Source organism: Trichosurus vulpecula, chromosome 1, assembly GCF_011100635.1.
Source record: "Trichosurus vulpecula isolate mTriVul1 chromosome 1, mTriVul1.pri, whole genome shotgun sequence".
Classification (NCBI taxonomy): Eukaryota; Metazoa; Chordata; class Mammalia; order Diprotodontia; family Phalangeridae; genus Trichosurus; species Trichosurus vulpecula.
In genome coordinates this window covers 526,359,352-526,380,670 of record NC_050573.1, presented here as the reverse complement: position 1 = coordinate 526,380,670, position 21,319 = coordinate 526,359,352, and the positions used below count along the sequence as shown (strand labels likewise).

Here is a 21,319-nt window from a genome sequence, read left to right as displayed (position 1 = left end):
AAATCTACCTCAGTTAAGTTTACTTGAGAAACACTTCAAACCTGAGAAGAGCCAACTGTATCTTCATTGCTCCCCAGCTTCCACTTCTTGTCATCTCTGCTTATCCTTCCAAAGGACCTCTGAGTCTGGTACCTTGTCCTGCCAGTGATCTTCAGAATCTTTCTAAGACCACTCAAATAGGAGCAATTCTGTTTCCAGGAATGTCATTAGTATACTGTCCAGGTTTCACAGGCATATAACAATGAGGTCAGCACAATGGCTCTGTAGAATTTCTATTTGGTAGTCGGTCTAATACCTCTTCTCTTCAGAACCTCCCAAACACTGAGCTAACTCTGGCAAGGTATGTGCCAACCATATTTTCAATATATTCATGCCTAAAAAGTACAGTACCAAGGTAAGTGAACTTATCCACAGCATTCAAAACTTCTCCATTTGCTGTAACCCTATATGGTTGGTGGTGTCTGATGGAGCACCTGTGTTTCTTGGTGTTAATTGTTAAGCCAAAATTAAAACAAGCAACTGAAAAGCGATCCAAACTTTGTTGCATCTTAGCTTAAGAGGCTTCATTGAGTGGACAACCATCTGCAAAAAACAAGTCATGCACCCACACACCCTCCACTTTGGTTTTGGCTTGTAGCTTTTCCAAGCTGAAGAATTTACCATCCATGAAGTGGCTGACCTTAATGATACATTCATCCTCATTGAAAACAGGCTGAACACATCACGCTAAAAAGCATGGGAGCAAGCACACAGCCTTGTTTTCCTCCATAGATGACTAGGAAAGTATGATAGCATTGTCCATTATGCAGAACATAGGCAAGCATGCCATCATTAAACACATGACATATAATATTGATGAACTTCTCCAGGAAACCAAATTTTAACTTTACTTCAGAGTGTGCAACTCCAATGGGCTGGCCATGTTGTTTGGATGCAAAACATATGCTTGCCAAAAAGACTTTAATGGAGAACTCACACAGGGCAAGTATTCACATCGTGGTCAGAAGAAGTGATATAAGGACACTCTCAAGGTCTCTCTTAAAAACTTTGGAATTGATTGTGTGACATGGGAGACACTGGCACAGGACCACTCATCAAGACATGCCCTCATCAGAGAAGATGCTGTACTCTATGAGCAAAGCAGAATTGAAGTAGGTTAAAAGAAACATGATCCGTACAAGTTTAGAGAATCCACCCCAAATGTTCACATGGACTATTTGTGCCTGAACTGAAGTAGAACATTCCAAGCTCTTATAGGTCTGATCAGACACAGTCAGACACACTGTAACTTGACTCTAGCATACTGATGTTATTTTGGTCCTCTTCAAGAATGAAGGACAACAACCAAATCCTTCTAAAAACTAACTTCCATCCAGACACTAGAAGTCCTCACTCTCAGCTCACCATAATGTTGGGATGCTCTGATAGTATTTCATAACAGTTTAGTATACCTCCAAGGGACTTCATAGTAAAAAAGATTCAAAGGGATGCATCTGCACTGGCAGAATTGAGAAGAGATATTTGGGGTGAGGGAAGAGAGGCTTTCCCAGCATCCTTACAACTGATAACATAGACAGTTATCTATTAACAAGGACAGCTCTGGTCAAATCATCCTTTTTTGACACTTCCATACAGCATAAAGGATATTATGTGGCTTTGAAAGAGAATAGAGAGTCACTATTTAGTAGTCATCATCTATCTCCAAGAAAAAAAAAGTATCCTGGCAACCTATAAAATACTAGAGAAAATGACTAATATACAAAAAAAGATCTGGTCCCAAACCAAGACGAGACAGAATCTGTTCCCATTCGTTTACATGCCCTATGTTGCCCTCTGCAATGGTACAGGTGCTCAAGTTTGGTTTGCTAGGTGGTCAATGAGATCTAAAGAGACACTTTTATGAATTTACCTTCTCTTCCTTCCTACTACCACCACTCTAGCTTGATCACTCATTACTGCTTAAGTGGATTATTTCATTACATTCTCAACGCTATCTAGTAACCTCATAGGCAAATAAGTACTTCTGTTGCCATAGAGTGACTATCCTACTTGTCCAAAAGTAGTGGAGACAGGTGATCCTGGTGAGGTGCCTAGGTGTGGGCAACTCCAATGTTGATTCAAAAGAGCTCTTGTCTTCTAACACCAGGAAAATTTTATTACCTTCGCACATCAGAGATTGAATGAGAATCTGAGAACAGGAGATAAGAGGAGAGCAGAGAAGGAAGGAAAGGACAAGCAAGAGACAAAAATAGAATAGGAAAGGAGAGAAGGGGAAAGAGAGTAAGTGAGGAGTAGAGACACAAAGTCACAAAGATATCAAGTATCAGAAGATGTGAGAAATGAATGCCATTGAATGGAGGAAGGGTTGTGAAATGACTGTATGAACAAGAATAAGGAGGTTTTTTGAGCATTTTTCCAAGGAAATTTCTTCTCTTCAAGAGCTCCATGTAAATTTATGGTGTCTCAACATATCTTTGTCTTTTCAAACCCACACTATGACTCAAAAATGAGCAAACAGTCAGCATGGGTGATTTTGACAAAGCTTCCACTAGGAGATGAGGCAAACAGGTGAATCCAAAGTAAGCTGGGAAGGGATGTGAATAATTCTGTTTTTCTTATCCTCTCACCTTGTTGGGTAAAACAGCATCTATCTCCTTCTGAAGTTTCTGCTGGATCTCAGGGTGGGTGGCCAGGTGGTAAAACAGGAAAGAAAGGACTGAGCTGGTGGTTTCATATCCAGCAAGAATAAAGATAATGGATTGGGCTACGATTTCCTCATCACTCAGATCTGAAATAGAGGCAAGGGAGATATTCAGACAAAGTCATCATACCTTTGTTATATCTTTCATTCATATCACAAGAATTTAAGTAAGTTTCTGAATCTCCAGAATATCCAGAAAAGATCTGATATACATTCATTGAAATAATAGGAATTTTCCCCTAAATCTATCACAAGGAAAGAGGTTAATTCTAACCATGGTTGCTCAAACTTTTTTCTCCTATGTCTGTTCTGTCCTTTCCACACAATTGCCTCATCCTCAGTCATTGTTCCTTAATGTGATAAAAAGTGACATTTAATTTCAGGGATTTTTCTCTTCTTTCTAGCACACTGTGTAATGGGATAGACACATTAGAAGGTTCTAGAAGTAGTCCAGAGGAGAGGGGATAAGTCTCTGCAGTAGGGTAGTTGTAGATGGAGTGAACCAAATATGGAGGTGAGATGTTTGAAGGGAGATCACAGACCTAGAGCTGGAAGGGACCTCAAAAGCCATGTAGACCAGCATCCTGACTTATCAGTTCAGTAACCTGAGGCCTGAAGAAGTTAAGAGACTTTCCCCAAGTTTCATTGGTGAGAGAGTGATGATTTGGACCCAGAGCTTCAGACTTCAGAGGCATGCTCTTCCTATAGTGCCCCACTACATCCTATGACTGATGAGCTCCACAGTGGGAAGGAGTCCAGAAGGTAACAGTAAACATTGGCTACATTTCTTTCTACAGTGCCTAGTATTTATATTTTACCTACGTGATTTCATGTGACCACCATAACAAGCCTGTAAAGCTGCTAGCGCTAAAATGCTTCTCTCCATTCTTCAGAAAAGGCACTTGAAGCTCAGAGCAGTAAGATGACTGTTCCAAACTCACGGAGCCGGGAAGTGGCTGAGGCTGAGATTAGAATCAAGCCTTCTGACTCTCAACTCCAGTTCCTCCTTCCCTTAAAATATGCTGCCTCTCTCAGGCTGAATTCTGGTAAGAATGCTTAGGTACACAGCATGGGAGAGTCTATATCCTACTTATGGCTAAATGAGAATAGTGGTAATTAAAATATTATTTGAGAAGTTTGCTCACAAGTTTTATATTGCAGGAGAAACTTGTACTTTTCTCCTTTCCTCTTTTTCTACTGTTCAATTGTTTCAGTCATGTCTGACTCTTTGTGACCCCAGTTGAGGTTTTTGTTTGAAAGATACTGCACTGGTTTGCAATTTGCTTCTCCAGTTCATTTTACAGATGAGGAAACTAAGGTAAACAGGGAGTAACTTGCCCATGGTCACACAGCTGCTAACTATCTGAGGTTGGATTTAAACTCAGGAAGATGATTCTTTCTGACTCCAGGTCTGGCACTCTACATTGTATGCCACCTAACTGTCCAACTAGCTGAGCACAAAAAAACAGGAAATAGAGTAAAATTATAGGATTTAGATCTAGATGATAAGTGAACATTCATCAGGGCCAATTACCTGTTTTTACCTATGACAAGGAAGTCTGAACAAGTGGATTGATATATGCAGGGTCACACAAATACTTAGTAGTACAGGTAGCATAAGAGCACAGAACATTTTCTTTTCAAAATTGTGGTTTTCCCACCTCATCGTGCTTCATTATTGTCCCACTTATGAAATGTCCCAGATATGAAATGAAAAAAGGACTTCAGTGTCACTATCCAAGCTTCAGACTAACTTGACCATCACAAATTCAAATATGATTTTGAAAATTATCTCCATTTAGCTCATCCTACATACATCAAGCATCTTTCTGAGGTGGCTAGGTGATGCCACGGAGTGCTGGATTTAGAGGTAAATCAGTTCTGAGTTCAAATCCTACTTCAAAATTTTACTAGCTGTGATCCTGCGGAAATTGCTTAAACTGTCTCAGACTTAGATTCCTCACCTCTGAAAAGGACAAAGGAATGACACCAAGCACGCAGAATTATGATGAAGGTCAAATGAAGCAATAAATGGAAAATACTCTGGAAATCTTGAAACCCTGTAATTCATTGTCATTACCATTGTCACTGTTATTGCCTTTTGGTATATCATCTAAGGAAATTGGAAATTTTTTCATACTTTCCAAGATAATGGATTCAAGATTCCAATTTGTGGCCACCTTCATGCCCAAGTTACCTTTGTGAGAGTGCATCTCTGAATTGTTAGAAGTCTGAGAATCCAACATAAGCTGAAGGAAATCTACTCGGTGCTAGAAAAAAAATGGAAATCACTGATGCTTTAAAAAAACACTTGAGAACACAGAAATTAACTATGAACACAGCCAATTAATATGCCTGCTGTTGGATGGACAAGTGAAGATCCAAATGATTAGTAACATTGTGGTTCCAGTTCAGCGGAAATGTTGAAATTCTATCCAGGCCACTTCCACCAAGAACCCTGGATGGTCAAAGAGCCTGAGCCTCAAGTGAATGAAATAAGGTCTTAAAGTCAGATTCCACAATTTTAAAAGATTCTGTCCCAATCACCAACCCAGACTTATGGGAAGGAAACAGACTAAAATAAAATATTAAGTATGTCAGGAAATGAATTCTCTTAAGTCTGACAGAAAGGATAGAAAGATAATGCTTCAATGGTTTATAATATCACTACTGTGGACACTACTGATGAAAATCTTACAATAACTTCATGGCTTGTTGTCTAGGCAAAGAAATTCATCTCATTGAAGCCAACCAATGGATATCCCTTTTCAAACTTAGCTAGACTGGTCATAGTTCAGCCAACATTAAATGAACCAATAAGCCTAAGCTTGAAGACTTTGTATCTTGTAAGCATCAACAATAGGTTATACTTTTGGGGCATGGCCTTCAAGAACTAAGGGGTCATAGATGTTCCAGAAAAAAAGGGTTTAGAGTAGGAGCTCTGTGGGAACGTTAAAAATGTTCTGAATTTGGGCCAAGACCCCACGTGGAGAATTTGAGTACAACATTACTGGCACAATTATACTTTTTGTGTCCAGTCTTATATAGCCTTTGTATTGTTAGCAAAGCCCTTTCTGAGAGTAAATAAAAGAAAAAGGTGTTTTCTTCTTCCTTGGGTTCCTGATACACATCACATACTATTTGCAATATAATATTGAGTATTTATTTTATTCCATCTCTATTGTTGTAAATTAATTGAGAGCTTGTGCAGTGTCTTTTATCTCTTTGTACCCCCAGAGACACAGATAAATAGGTGTGACAAATATTAAATGATAGGAGCATAATGTTAGAGCTGGAAATAAGCTTAAAGGCCACAAAGGGATACTTCTTCAGGTTACAGTAAGTCCTCAAAAAAATCTGACATTTAGAATTGAATTAAAATTATAAAGGAAAAGGAAGAGCATCAAGTAAAAAGGAATACAAGTTTTGTTTGCTCTATTCTGGGTAAAGAATACAACTATTTACGATGTTCACATATTCTTATTCTGAACAATAGACATCTACTTACGATCTGTGAATTTTTCTTTCTTCCTTCCTTTATTTTTTTAACTGATTTTGTTAAAAAATCCACTGGTTCTCTCGGAAATAGACTTAGGTCCAACTTTTTAAACAAAGGAACAAGGAATGGCAAGATTGCTGAGAAAAATAGAAAACAAAAAATGCTTATGAAACTGTAGAATTTTATGAGAGATGCTATCACCTTTATTTAGAGTGTAGATGGGGAGATTAGGTACCAGATTACAAATTGCAATATGATTTACTCATTTCTTGTTTGACATCACTAATTGTCTGTGAACTGGTGGGGGTCAATGAAAAGCCCAACGGTGGAAGGGAATCTCTCTCCGAAAACAGGTGTCCTGTGCCCATCCCTGACTGTAGGGTAACTGTAAGCTATTTATGACTAATCCAGGACTTAGGTCAGTGGCTCTCTGAAAAGCGCGATTAAAGTGTTGAATATCCAGAATTCCTGAGACTGTGTTGTAATCTCTCTATGCAACAGTTTAATCCTTTGTTAGACTTGATGGCTTCTAAGTTTCTTTCAATCCCTAAATTGATGATTCAATCTATTGAGTTATCTTCAGGAATATCAAGTCCGCTGAATTTTTTAGTTTTCATTTCTGCAAAGAAGAACCAACTTACCCACTGTAAGCCTAAGTGGGCCCAGAGTATTACATTGGACTATCTTATTGATTTCTCTGACAAAGGGATCATCCTTGTTATTCAAGGAATCAATATTGACACTAAATGAAGTACTGGTGATCACGTCCAGGCTGAAAGCTCCAAAGATGCTGAGAAAAGAAAGGGAAAAAAGACTCAGAACAGGCACCACCACATCTTTCTTCTCCAAGCAAAGACAGGAAGTGAGCCTCTAAACCAGTGGTGTCAAACTCAATAGAAGCCAGGGTCATTAAATCATTCTAAAAGATACCTGGGGGGGGGGGGGGCGGAGCCAAGATGGCGGCTGGTAAGCACGGACTAGAGTGAGCTCCGTACCCGAGTCCCTCCAAAAACCTATAAAAATGGCTCTGAACCAATTCTAGAATGGCAGAACCCACAGAACAGCAGAGGGAAGCAGGGCTCCAGCCCAAGACAGCCCGGATGGTCTCTGGGTGAGCTCTATTCCACACGGAGCTGGGAGCTGGGAGCTGGGAACGGAGTGGAGCAGAGCCCAGCCTGAGCGGCGTGGACGATCCAGGCCAGAAGCCGGGCGGAGGGGGCCCTAGCGCCCTGAATATGTGAGCAGTTACCAGACCCCTCGACCCACAAACACCAAAGACTGCGGAGAAGGTTAGTGGGAAAAGCTGCGGGAGTGGAAGGAGTTCGCGGTTCGGCTTCCAGCCCCGGGGGCAGCGGAGGTGGGGCAGCTACAGCTGTTGTTACTTCCGGCTCCAGGCCCACCTGGTGGGGGGAATTAAGTGACGGATCACAGCAGGGGTGCACAGCCTGCCGAAGATCTGAGCCCAGTCTGGACTGGAGGTCCTTGGGGAAGGAGGAGTGCGGCTCTGACAGAGCTGGCACCTCCCCCCCAAACGTAGAACATAGAACTCTGTAATCTACAAGCAGTCATACCCCACTGAAAAACTCAAGGGTCAAGTTAGTTGGTTGGGAATATGGCCAGGACGCGAAAACGCACCCAGATTCAGTCTCAGACTTTGGATTCTTTCTTTGGTGACAAAGAAGACCAAAACATACAGCCTAAAGAAGACAGCAAAGTCATAGAGCCTACAACCAAAGCCTCCAAGAAAAACAGGAACTGGCCCCAGGCCATAGAAGAACTCAAAAAGGAATTGGAAAAGCAAGTTAGAGAAGTAGAGGAAAAATTGGGAAGAGAAATAAGAAGGATGCGAGAAAACCATGAAAAACAAGTCAATGACTTGCTAAAGGAGACCCAAAAAAAATACTGAAAAATACACTGAAGAAAACAACACCTTACAAAATAGACTAACTCAAATGGCAAAAGAGCTCCAAAAAGCCAATGAGGAGAAGAATGCCTTGAAAGGCAGAATTAGCCAAATGGAAAAGGAGGTCCAAAAGACCACTGAAGAAAATACTACTTTAAAAATTAGATTGGAGCAAGTGGAAGCTAGTGACTTTATGAGAAATCAGGATATTATAAAACAGAACCAGAGGAATGAAAAAATGGAAGACAATGTGAAATATCTCCTTGGAAAAACCACTGACCTGGAAAATAGATCCAGGAGAGATAATTTAAAAATTATTGGACTACCTGAAAGCCATGATCAAAAAAAGAGCCTAGATACCATCTTTCAGGAAATTATCAAGGAGAACTGCCCTGATATTCTAGAGCCACAGGGCAAAATAGAAATTGAAAGAATCCATCGATCGCCTCTTCAAATAGATCCCAAAAAGAAATCTCCTAGGAATATTGTTGCCAAATTCCAGAGCTCCCAGATCAAGGAGAAAATACTGCAAGCACCCAGAAAGAAACAATTTGAATATTGTGGAAACCCAATCAGAATAACCCAAGATCTGGCAGCTTCTACATTAAGAGATGGAAGGGCTTGGAATGCGATATTCCGGAGGTCAATGGAGCTAGGATTAAAACCTAGAATCACCTACCCAGCAAAACTGAGTATCATGTTCCAAGGCAAAATATGGACTTTCAATAAAATGGAGGACTTTCAAGCTTTCTCAGTGAAAAGACCAGAACTGAATAGAAAATTTGACTTTCAAACACAAGAATCAAGAGAAGCATGAAAAGGTAATCAAGAAACGGAAATTGCAAGGGACTTACTAAAGTTGAACTGTTTTGTTTACATTCCTACATGGAAAGATGATGAGTATGATTCATGAGACCTCAGTATTAGGGTAGTTGAAGGGAATATGCATATATATATATGCATATATATATGTTTATGTATATATATAAGTGAATGTGTATGTATGCATGTATCTATGTGTATATGTATGTATGTGTATGTATGTGTATATATATATATATGTAAAAGAAAGAGAGCAGACACAGGGTGAGCTGAGGATGAAGGGAAGATAGCTAAAAGAAATAAAATGAAATTAAGGGATGAGAGAGTAACTTACTGAGAGAGGGAGATAGGGAGAGATAGAATGGGGTGGATTATCTCCCATAAAGGTGGCAAGAGGAAGCAGTTCTAGGAGAGGAGGGGAGTGGGCAGGTGAGGGGGGAATGAGTGAACCTTGCTCTCATCAGATTTGGCCTGAGGGGGAATACCATACATACTCAGTTGGGTATCTTACCCCACAGGAAAGAAGAGGGAGGAAGATAAAAAAAAAAATAAAAGGCAGGGGGATGATGGAGTGGAGGGCAGATGGGGGTGGAGGTAATCAAAACAAACACTTTGGAAAGAGGACAGGGTCAAGGAAGAAAATTCAATAAAGCGGGATGGGTTGGGAAGGAGCAAAATGTAGTTAGCCTTTCACAACATGAATATTGTGGAAGGGTTATACATAATAATACATGTGTGGCCTAGGTTGAATTGCTCAACTTCTTAGGGAGGGTGGGTGGGAAGGGAAGAGGGAAGGGAATTTGGAACTCAAAGTTTTAAAATCAGATGTTCAAAAACAAAAAAACTTTTTGTATGCAACTAAAAAATAAGATACACAGGCAATGGGGCGTAGAAATTTATCTTGCCCTACAAGAAAGGAAGGGAAAAGGGGATGAGAGGGGAGGGGGGTGATAGAGGGGAGGGCTGACTGGGGAACAGGGCAACCAGAATATACGCCATCTTGGAGTGGGGGGGGAGGGCAGAAATGGGGAGAAAATTTGTAATTCAAACTGTTGTGAAAATCAATGCTGAAAACCAAATATGTTAAATAAATAAATTGCATTAAAAAAAATAAATAAACAAAAAAAAAAAAAAAAGAAATAAGCCATCTCCAACTAGGGAGCCCAGAAATTCTGGAACTAGATTCACAAAGCACCCTCGAAACATGAAAATGTGTTTCAAATTTGATGTTTGGACACCTATATTGAAGAGAGAAACATAAAATAGAAGGGGCAGCTAATACTCTGATATTCAGAATTAAGTTTGTCTAGGCAGGACAGGGTACTTTAAGTTACTACATACTCAAAATCAAATGTCAGTGGGGTCGGGGAAAAGTATAAATTGACCTTCCCTCTACCCTTCATGGGAAATCTCCAAGTTACAGACTAGCACCTGGAAGGTCAAAAGAAGAGATAAAGATTGACACACTGTTTTTAAAACATCCACTCATTCATCGGTTCTTCTTCCTCAATGGCCAAGCAAGGGGTTGCTTAGACATCGCCAAAGAACCCAAGTGTTGAGCTAATATGCATGACTGACTAGAAATAGGACAGTTCTGCACATGCCCTAATCAACCCCTGTTTATATTTTGACAATCACTATTATATCTTTACCATTTATATATTAGGAAATGGTTCTTGGCCTTACACAGTGTGTCCATAAAGTCCGTGTGCCTTTTAAAATACTTGTAACTTGTAAATTGCACATGGACTTTACGGACACACTGTATATGTCACAATTTCCCATAAAGATATCCCTTTGATATTGGTTATATTTGAAGAAACTTTCTCTACTCAACAAGTCATCAGCAAGCATTTATTAAGCACCTACAACATGCTCTGTCCTGTGCTAAACACTTATGATACAAAAAAGGTGCAGAGGAGTCCCTGTTCTCAATTCAGTCTAATAAGGAAGACAACATGCACACAGTTATGTACCAAAAAAAAAGATAAATCAGGAGTAACCTTGCAGGCATGCATGGGTAAAGGCTCCCTACTGAAAATGGGGCTTTAGCTGAAATCTGAAGGAATCCAGATTGGCCAGGAGATGGAGATAAAGACAATGAATATTCAGGGCCTGAAGGACAGTCAGTGAAAATGCATGTAATTGGGGGGGGGGGTGGAAAAAAAAAAAGATACCTGTGGGTTATATATTGAAATTAGAAAACCACATATTAACATTACTTATGTTCTATTTTACTTTACTTTATTACCTATTTTCAATTACATTTTAATGTGGTCTGGCCAGGTTTGCTGACTGTGCTCTATGTTCAAGCCTGAAGGACATAAAAGCTAGAGTTGAAAATGGTCAGTAGGTGAGATTTTTCAGAAAAATGTTGATTCTTTTCATTAAGTACCTCAAAGTCCAAAAAGCATTTTATAAATGAATGATGATATTTAGGACATTTGGGCAACAAAATGCATTGCAGTCCTCATTGGTATTATCTCTTATTTGTCCTAAGCTGTTAGAGAAGGTTTGGTTTCCCTCATTTAACTACGGGTACATTTTCCTCCCCACAATGTCAATACTCCCTGTTTCCAATTAATAAGCTATCTTTTACTGAGTGCTTTGAATGTGCTAGGTACTATTCTGGGCATTGGAGATATAAGAAAAATACAAAAGCATCTTCTGGCCTCAAAAAGCTTATATTCAAATAGGGCTTGTAGACATGCATAAATACATACATATATCAATCAATACCAAGAAGATAAATACCAAAGAAGTGGAAGGTGGCAGCATAGAAGAAGGTACTAACAGCTATACTTTTGAGCCCTCATTCTTCTGTCTTCTGCAGATTATCTACAATAGCATTTCAACTCTTACCTTCATGTTTTCCTTTTTCAATTTGTATTTATTTTACTTTTAAATTATAATATAAAACAAGCCTTTCCATAACATGGAATAAGAAAAAAGATGCTTGCATATGAAAGTGCAAATCTATAATGTACAACTGGCTATATTTTTAAAATATATAGTAAACTTATCACATGAATTTGGTTTTTTGCTTTCTTTTCTTTTGCCCCCCCATATGCTATAGATGGCTACCATTAGATACAATTTTATGTGTGTGTGTCTGTGCATGCATTTGCATGTGTGTGTATGTGTGTGTAAAATCATTCTGTACATGTTCTATTTATCAGTTCTTTCTCTGGATGCACATAGTCTCTTCCTTCATATATCCATTGCAGTTTGGATATTTATAATAGTCAAAATTACTTAGCCACTCAGTCTTGCTCATCGAAAATACTGCTGCTACTGTATACAACATTCTTTTCATTCTGCTCATTCCATTCTTCATTATTTTGTGCAAGTATATCCATATTTTCCTAAAACTATTGAGTTTATCATTTCTCAGAGCACAATAGTATTCTATCACAATCATATACCACAACTTTTCAGCCATTCCCCATTTGACAGGCATCCTCAAAATTTCCAACTCTTTGTACCATGAAGAAAGCTGCTCTGAACATTTCAGAACACATAGGTTTTTTTTCTATCTTCCCTAATCATCTTTGTAATAGAACTAATAATGGTATTGCTGTGTCAAAGGTTATAGTCACTTTAAAATACTTTGGAAATAATTCAAAGTTGTTTTCCAAAATGGCTGGATCAATTCACCATTACACCAACAATCGATTAGTGTCACTATTTTTCCACATCCCCCACAACATGTGTCATTTCTTCTTAAAGGATTTTAGCCAATCTGATAGGTATAAAGTGATATCTCAAAGTTATTTTAATTTGTATTGTCCACATAAATGATAATTAAGAATATAATGAGCCCTTAAAATGAAGAAGAAATTAATATTATCCAGAATGAAAGAGTTGATGGTCCTGGTGCACCCTGCCCTGGTCAGACCATCTCTATATTATTGTGTCCAAAGCTCTGAGCATCACATTTGGAGAAGGACATTGATAAGTTGGAGGTAATGGTTTAGAATGACTAGTATGATGAGGCGATTCACAACAAAAGGCCTATTGAAGGGACTGAGGATATTGATAGTTTAAATAAAAGGCAATTTAGGGAAGATACTTAAATATAATGATTTAAATCATTTTCATATATTTATAAATTATTTTGTTTTCTTCATCAGAAAACTGTTCATATCCTTTGAACAGTTATTAATTGGGGAATAACTCATATTTTTATAGATTTGACAAAGTTCCTTATATATTTGAGAGAAGATACCTTTATCTGAGAAACTGTCTACAAAAATTTTTCCCAATTTTCTTCTTTCTGTCTGATCTTGGCTACATTAATTTTATTTGTTATAAAAAAAAAACTTTGATTTAATGTAATCAGATTTATCCATTTTTACAGCTTACTCTGTTCTCTAGCTCTTCTTTATTCATAAATTTTTCACCTATCAATAAGTCAGATAACTAAACTAGATAATTACTACATTGTAATATAGTTTAAGATCTGGCACTACTAAACTTCCATCCTTTGCGTGTTTATTAGTTTTTTTGATATTCTTGATTTTTTGCTCTTCTAAATGATTTTTGCTATTTTCTTCTAATTCATTAAAATATATTCGGTAATTTAATTGGAATGGCATTGAATATATAAATTAATCTAAGTAAAATTGTCATTTTTATTATATTGGCCTTGCTACACATAAACCAATAATATTTCTCCAATTACTTAAATATGATTTTACTTGCATAAAAAGGTGGGTTTTTTTAGTTTTGCTAATATAGTTCCTGGGTTTCTGTGGATGGGTATTTTATACAGTCTACAGTTATTTTGAATGGGGTGTTTTCTCAAGTTTTTATTAATAAATCAAATAACTATAAATTATTCTTGACTGACAAAGCCACAATTAGTAATTGTTCCATGAATGGACATTCAGCAAAGGTGATTGATAAAGAATAGCCAGATAGACAGGAGGAGGACCAAAACAGAGCAGAATCACAACACAGAGAACATCCAGAAAGAGAAGGGGGTCAACAATGTCAGATGCTGCAATGGGGCCGACAAGGATCATAATCCATGAGGAGTCATTTATTTGGAAATTAAGAGAGCAGTAATAGAGATGGAGTTAATACGAAAGAGAAGCAAGAAGCACAAAGAGCTCACTCCTCCCCAAAACTACTCTAGAAAATGGAACAGACTAGCTAATGATTGGGAAGCCCAAGAAAGAAAAAAAACAGTCATTTGTCCAGCCCAGGTTGGCATAGAGACATTTATAAAGATCTTTAGAAAGTAGCCAAAAATTAGCCCTAAGGAACATTCCAGCGACTCTACCCAAGGAAAATAAAAGGTATTTTTTTTAAATGCAACCCTGAGAACTCATGTAGATCATGCATTGAAAACAGACAGATTGTCACTCCTTACACCTTTGTGGGTCAAAGGTGCCATGTGGACATGGAAGGGACCAGGACCCAGAGGGGAGAGTTACAAACCCTACCAAACAAAAGCGAAGTTCACAAGCAAGCAACAGCAAGGTATCTCCAATCCCAGGAAAAGAGTTGGTACTCAGCTCTAATATTTAAACTGATCTGAAGCACACTGAGGGATAATAATGAAAGGAATCTCAGACCCAGAGGGAAGCCTATAGTTCCCTCACTATGAACCAGAAGAGGTTTCCCACTGGATGATAGGGCCTCAGTCCAGCAGCACTCTATTTCTATTCAGTCTCAAATAGAGGTCAGAAACCTGCGAAGCTCAGACCTCATTTGGTCAAGGAGAAAGGGGAAGGAACTGATCAGAGTTTGCCCTGGGTAAGACGGTTTAGGGCAACAAAAGTTCATACATTCCCAGCATGAGTTGGCATTTGGAGCCCAGAATAACAAAACAACCAATAACCCAAAAAAGCTGCAATAAAGCAAACCCAGATATTCCCTCTGAAAGTGTGTAGAACCTGGAACTGATATAAAGCCTACAGTCCGGAAATTGGAAAAAATGAACGGACAAAAAAATCCCATAATAAAAAGCTATTATGGTGACAGAGACACACCAAACACAAACCAAGAAGAAAATAGCTTCAAAAAAAATCTATAAGCAAATCCAAAAAGGAAAACATAACTTAGGGACAAAGTCAAATAAAATTTCTGGAAGAGAAAAAGCAAGAGGTTAAGAAAAGAGTTTAAAATGCTTTCATAAATGTAAAAAAAGATAATTAGGAGTTTTGGAGAATTTTTTTAAAACTTTTTTAAGGCTTAGTTGAATGACAAATTTGGAAGCCAGACTACAGAAAGTTCAGAATATGAAAAGATAAAGAAAAAAGGAGCAAAAGTAGATTCCAAATGTCAATAACTTTCTCAAAGTGCTTAGCCTCAGAAGGAAAGATCTCACCATGTTGTCTTTACACTTGCTTTGTTAGTTAAAAATTCAAGAAAATAATTCTAAAAGTGGGGCTTCAGTTTCTGAGGAAAGATGGCAGGAGAGAGACTTCGGCAAGCAGGGTCCTGTTGCTCCTTAGATTCCTACAGCTGTCGCCCCATACTTACTCTTTCAGAGTCACAGGCTTGTTTTTCTCTGCTTCCTTCCGCATGTTCTTCACTAACACATCTCCATATTGGTTAATGATGGGAAACATCTAAAGGCCAAATGACAATACTTATATGTGGAAAACCCAATTCCAAAACAAACCAGATTTCCAACGTGAGAAGAAGCACAATTGTTTTTCATGAATTCATTTCTCATTTTAGAATGTAAAGAAGCATATATCTATAGTAAGTAGAGGCCTTCTAGGCCATCTAGTCAAACTACCACATTTTAACTAAGAACTAACATTCTGCAGCCAGAATGGTTAAGTATCTTGCTAATGGTCACTCAGGTAATATGCATCAGAGGTGAGATTGGACTCTCTAACTCCAGACACTATGCTCTCTACATTACCGCAAAAGATAGGAAACAAAATGTTCCCTTAGAGGAAGTTGAAACTTGCAGGCCTATTCATTAGGCTTTTACTAGAGAAAATTGTTGGAACTTATTTTGTTTACTCTCCCCTAGACTCAGTTTTCTAGAATCTGACCAACGTCCAATTCTTTACCTCCTTGAGTTTTCCACTTGTAAATGTTGGAGACAGTATTGTTCTAATCCTCTTCCATTGATCATCTTGAACGAATGTGATAGCACTCCACAAAGTCTTTGCTGGAAGACCTCCCTAGGAGAAAACAGTAAAAGTAAAGACCATTCTTTTATTCAGTTGTGGAACCAGAGCTAGAGGTGTATTGCATTTTCCAGTATAAAAATTAATTCTTTCTAAATATCTATAGTTTGTTTTCTGACTCTTTACATCCCATGCACTTTGGTGCTGAGAATTTACTTTTCTGGATACTTAAAAGTTGTGACAATTGAACCTAAAGAAGCAGTTCCAGGCTGCATCACTACAGAGGTTGCTTCCCAGAATGTTGGCTGGGTATACTAGGTTAAAAGCATTGTAATTCTCAGGGGTCCTGAGTGCCATGTCCTAGCCTGTCTCCCACAATATCGGAGGTGAAGTGGTGTTGAACATATTGGTGGTGGTGATAATTTGACGTGGCACACATCACTTCCTATCTCCTCCTCATGCCATCAATTGCTTCAGTTATCTGGGCCTGTCATATGTGGGATAATTGCTTGACCATTGATGGGGACAGCCAGTACTTCCTCCACAGGAATTTTCCCCAGGATCATGATTGGAAACACCTGGCTAAAGGCAGGAAAGGAGGCTTGGGGGTACATCCAGGGCTATGCCCATCTGTGTATTGGAAGCAGTAGGTCAACAGTTAATTGCCTGAGGAGATGAAGAAAGCAGGCCTCAGTGATCTTTCTCTTTAATAATGGCCCTATGGGCTTCATTATAAGCAATTCTAGTTGGTGGGGAGACATTGCCACTCCCAAGTTTATGGGGCCAAGCTATATTGATGGGGCTTCAAATCACCCAGCAAAAGCTGCCTTCTGTCTGTAGCTTAAGCTTCATTGTCCTTAGTCAGGCTGTCTTGCCCCTGTCTTCTGCAAGAATGTCAAGAGTGAAGCTACTGTTTACAGATGGCTTAAAAATTGGGTGACCCTTAATATGTTTAGCATGCTTTCCCCATTACTCTTCCACTGTCACTTACCCGACGATTGGTGAAGACAGAATAGCACTCTTTTACCATCACTGATTTGATAATCTCTGGGTCCGTGATGGCCAATACAGGTTGTCTGCCATCAAAAAACCTATGTGCCCAAGTGGAAAAAATTGCATCGGTCATAAAATTACATTGTTGGAAACAGAGGTTGCACACAGAAGCTATAAACTAATGGCCAGTAACTCAGTGCGGCCTCATGTTGCCCTAATTTAAGATGTGGAAGAGAACCACAAATCAAAAATAAAACTCATGAGAGAATATTTATGAAATACTTCGTGCATGCTTAAGTTAGAATCCTGTCTCAGACACTTCCTAGCTCTGTGACCTCATGGAAGTCAGTAACCTCTTTCACACTCAGTTTCTTCACTGATAAAATGAGGGGAAAATAGCATAAACCTTAGAGGGTTCTTATGTGGATCAAATAAAAGAACAAATGTAGTGTAATTGGAAACTCTCAGAGTAGATTTTACTGTTGTTCTTGTTCTTGTTGAGTCATATGCTGGGAAAGGGGAATAGTTTCATTGAAGAGATGACATTTGAATTGCATTTTAAAAATGATCAGGCACTCAGTAGGAAGAGGAAGGAAGGAAGGCATTTCAATAACAGCAAACAGCCTGAGCAATCATGATGGCATGAGAGTGGCAAGTGTGTTTCAGGACCAGAGTCATCCAGTTTGGCTAGAAAACAAAGTGTATAGAGGGGACTGATAGGGAACAAGCCTGGGAAGATGAGGTGGTACCATGCTAGGAAGAGTCTTGAACATCAGTCAGTAGTTTTTGAATTTTACTTAGCAGGCAATAGGGAGCCAGGGAGAACTTTGGTGTGTATATGTGAATGTTAACACACACAATAATAATTACTCTTGTAATTATATTAAGGATGGATGAAATGACTCAAGAAAATTCCAGAGGACCCACTCATGATGAAAAAATGCCATTCATGCCCCAAGGGACAACTGATGAACAATATTGTTTTTCCCTTTATTTTTCTTGTGGGATTTTTGGAAAACAATAATATGGAAATATGTTTTGCCTGGCTTCACATATATAATTTATATCATATGATTTTCTTTCTCAATGGGCCAGGGAGGGACTGGAAAAAAGGAAAGTATTCCAAACTCAAATTTTTTTAAAATGAAAGTTGAAAAGAAATAAGCAGTTTTTAAAAATAAATAATCTTTAAATGGACCAAGTAGAAGGGAGAGTGGAGGTAGGAAAAATCCTGGCAGGAGGTCACAACCATATTCTATATGAGTGGTAACAACAACTTGTACTAGTATGTGTAGTGGTAGCAGTAGGATTATAAAAGGGATTTCAGAGATGTTGCAGAGATGGAATTGAAAATTCTAGGAAGCCGAAGGAATCTGCAGTAAGAGGGGGGAAAAGGAATTGAATGTAACCCTCAAAATTATAAAAATAGACAACAATACAGATAAGAACTTTCAAACTTATAAATGATCTACAAGCAGTTTTAAAACTCTTGGCTACCAGATTAAAATGAAATTGGAAAATGTTGAACAAAATAAATAAAAATATAATACAATATTGCTATTGTTCTTTGGTCATTTCAGTCATGTGCAAATATTTGTGACCTCATTAGGGTTTTTTTGGCAAATATGTTGTTTGCCATTTCCTTCTCCAGTTCATCGTACAGATGAGGAAACTAAAGCAAACAGGGTTAAGTGAGTTGCTCAGGGTCATACTGCTAGTAAATGTCTGAGGTAGATTTGAACTCAGATCTTCCTGATTCCAGGCATGACACTCTATGTACTATGCCACTCAGATTCCCATCTAGAGTTATGTACCATGAATTTGAATTGGGTAAAACTGACCCAATTTCTCTATGAATGATCTTTCGACCTATTGTAGAAATGGAGAAATATGTTATTGGGATTCAACCTAGAATCAGGATATGGAAATCGGGATTGGTGGAAGAAGAGTTTGAAGGATTCTAAAAGAGTAGATAATAAAGCATTAAAGTAGCAAAAAATGGGTCAAATGAAACTCAAAGAGAACAAGCAGAACAGGAAAATGAGTGGTAAAGGACCACTATGCACAATAAGAGGACTGCTAGGTTTAATGGGAGTGAGTACATCAGGTAAAAGGAGATAAATTGGTGGTTAAATTGTCAAATTTTAAATTAAGATTTTGGTATTGGTGAGATTATTTGTTCAAAGGTATGAACATGCTGACTGGAGGTGGGAAAGGAACTCTTTGGAACTGTAGATGTTGAGGACTTGCCTGGTCAGGCTATCAACTGAAATATTCTGTTGTAGCCAAGAGCAGGGGGTGAATAAATGAGAAGATGGTGAACCCAGCACCAAAGTCATTGGAAACATTGGAAAAGTTACTTGGAGATGAGCAGATAACAAATGGGCAAGTAATTAGAGGATAGTAAAAAAGAATGACCTTGAAACAACAGTGATGATTAAGGAATATGCCTTCTCCATTTTCTAACTGTGAGTATTGGGTGAAGGGAGTAGAATACAGAAGAGAAAGCATTTTAAGGGATATGGTATCTTCAAGAGATGGTCAGATTTCTATTAAAGAAAGCAATTAGAATTCAAGCTGTTAGAAAAGTTTATAGATGTGTAGGAAACATAGTAGATGATAAGAGAGCGGTTCCCTGAAGGACAGAAGCAGTAAGTGATGGAAAATTCAACTGGACTGGGATTCAGAAATAATTGGAGTGATTAGAATAAGGAAAAGTATTCAGGATGAAATATTGTGGGTATTTGGATGAAAAGTAATGAGAATGGAAGCCCGTGATTATGAAGACAATACAAGAAGTGTGCTAACATGGCATGCTTTCAAAGAACCACTCAATAGATTACCCTCTTGAGAGTTTAAGATAGAATTTAGAATCTTGGTCTTCCAAAACAAGTAAGATGTAACACAAGAAGGAACCACCTGGTGGAATATGACTAGCAGGGAATAAGTCTAATGGAGTAGCGCAATCACATCAGCAAAGGACATGGGCAGCTACACAGCTTTGTTGATATGATGTGTCTATATACCTATCTATCTATCTATCTATGTATATGCATGTGTGTATACGCACATATGTGTTATGTGTATGTATGAACATGTATGTATACATATTTGTGTATGTATGTTCTCATCTGTTCCCTATATACTTATCCTTTCAAACATGTGCTCTATCCATCTGTGTGCCAACGTGCGGTTGTCCAGTCATAATTCCAATGGAGACCTCTTCTTATCATTGAATTTTAGCATGTTAATGAGAGAGTGAACCCAAAGATTGTAGAGGCCATGTTCTGTTGTTAATTTATTTTCATTACTATTTAGTTATATTAACTGTTACATACCATTTGTACTATGGTGACAAGGAAAAGTAAATCATTTGTGTTAGTGCTTAAGAGATAAGATTTGGAGAGGATTCTGGCCATCTTCCCAAATCTCTAGTATCTGGGGTAACTAATAGAAGGGTCCAGATTGATAGAGTATCAGATGCTACACTAATGTTAACCAATTTATCATTGCTTACTCATGGAAATTAAAATGAGATTAGTACATATATAATCATGTATCAAAGAAAATTTCTAACATTTCTAAAAATGACACTATTCTTTAACTCCTCCTCCTCACTGAGTGATACTTATTAAGTATGTAATTAATAAGAGTCTAATCAGTGAATTAAATAGAGTGGAAGAATACATTTTTGAAGTAAAATTAATTCTCAAAGAAATGGTGGTTGCCCTCATTGAGCTATATGGTATTACTCCTCTGATCATCTTTTTTCATTACTATTCTTTTAACATGTTGAATTGTGCAACAGGAATGGAAGCTCCTTCAGGGCAGGAACTCTTTCAGTTCTCTCTTTGTATCTGCATTGCTCAGCAGGCCTTTGTAGGCCCCCTCAGTAGGCACTTCATACAATATTTCCTTATTTCTGCAACATTCACATTATCATGACACTGAACTAAAAACAAGGGGATATGTACAGAATCTATGACCCAGGATAATATCATACTAGGTGCATCTGTTATGATTCTATGGGCCTGAACTAGAATTCTGTGACATTAAACAGGTCTCCAATGCCTCTACCTTCACAAAAGTATTTAGGATACACGGGAAGCTATTAGGGACTCACTATTGAAATGTTTAAGTATAATGGAAAGATAGTCAGAATACTCACCCCCAGATTCTCCCATATTTTTTAAAACAAGTCAGGTCAAAATTTGTAAAACCCTGCAAAAAGCATTTTAAAAGCAGATATTGGCATGATTTCTTAAAAAAGAAAAATGTTAAAAATGCCTTATGTTAGGAAGTTA

General features: G+C 38.1%; 1 protein-coding gene across 1 annotated transcript in view; it reads right to left on the bottom strand.

Moving 5' to 3' along the window:
* The window catches only part of LOC118833852 (cytochrome P450 3A8-like), a 73,459-nt gene that overhangs the window by 35,565 nt on the left and 16,575 nt on the right, over positions 1–21,319 (bottom strand). The window contains exons 3-10 of the mRNA XM_036741269.1: positions 21,184–21,236; positions 17,014–17,113; positions 15,963–16,076; positions 15,418–15,506; positions 6,842–6,990; positions 6,210–6,337; positions 4,899–4,971; positions 2,628–2,788 (exon numbers count right to left, since the gene is read on the bottom strand). Of these exons, the coding sequence (XP_036597164.1) occupies positions 2,628–2,788; positions 4,899–4,971; positions 6,210–6,337; positions 6,842–6,990; positions 15,418–15,506; positions 15,963–16,076; positions 17,014–17,113; positions 21,184–21,236 (867 nt within the window). The remainder of the gene's footprint in view (positions 1–2,627; positions 2,789–4,898; positions 4,972–6,209; positions 6,338–6,841; positions 6,991–15,417; positions 15,507–15,962; positions 16,077–17,013; positions 17,114–21,183; positions 21,237–21,319) is intronic.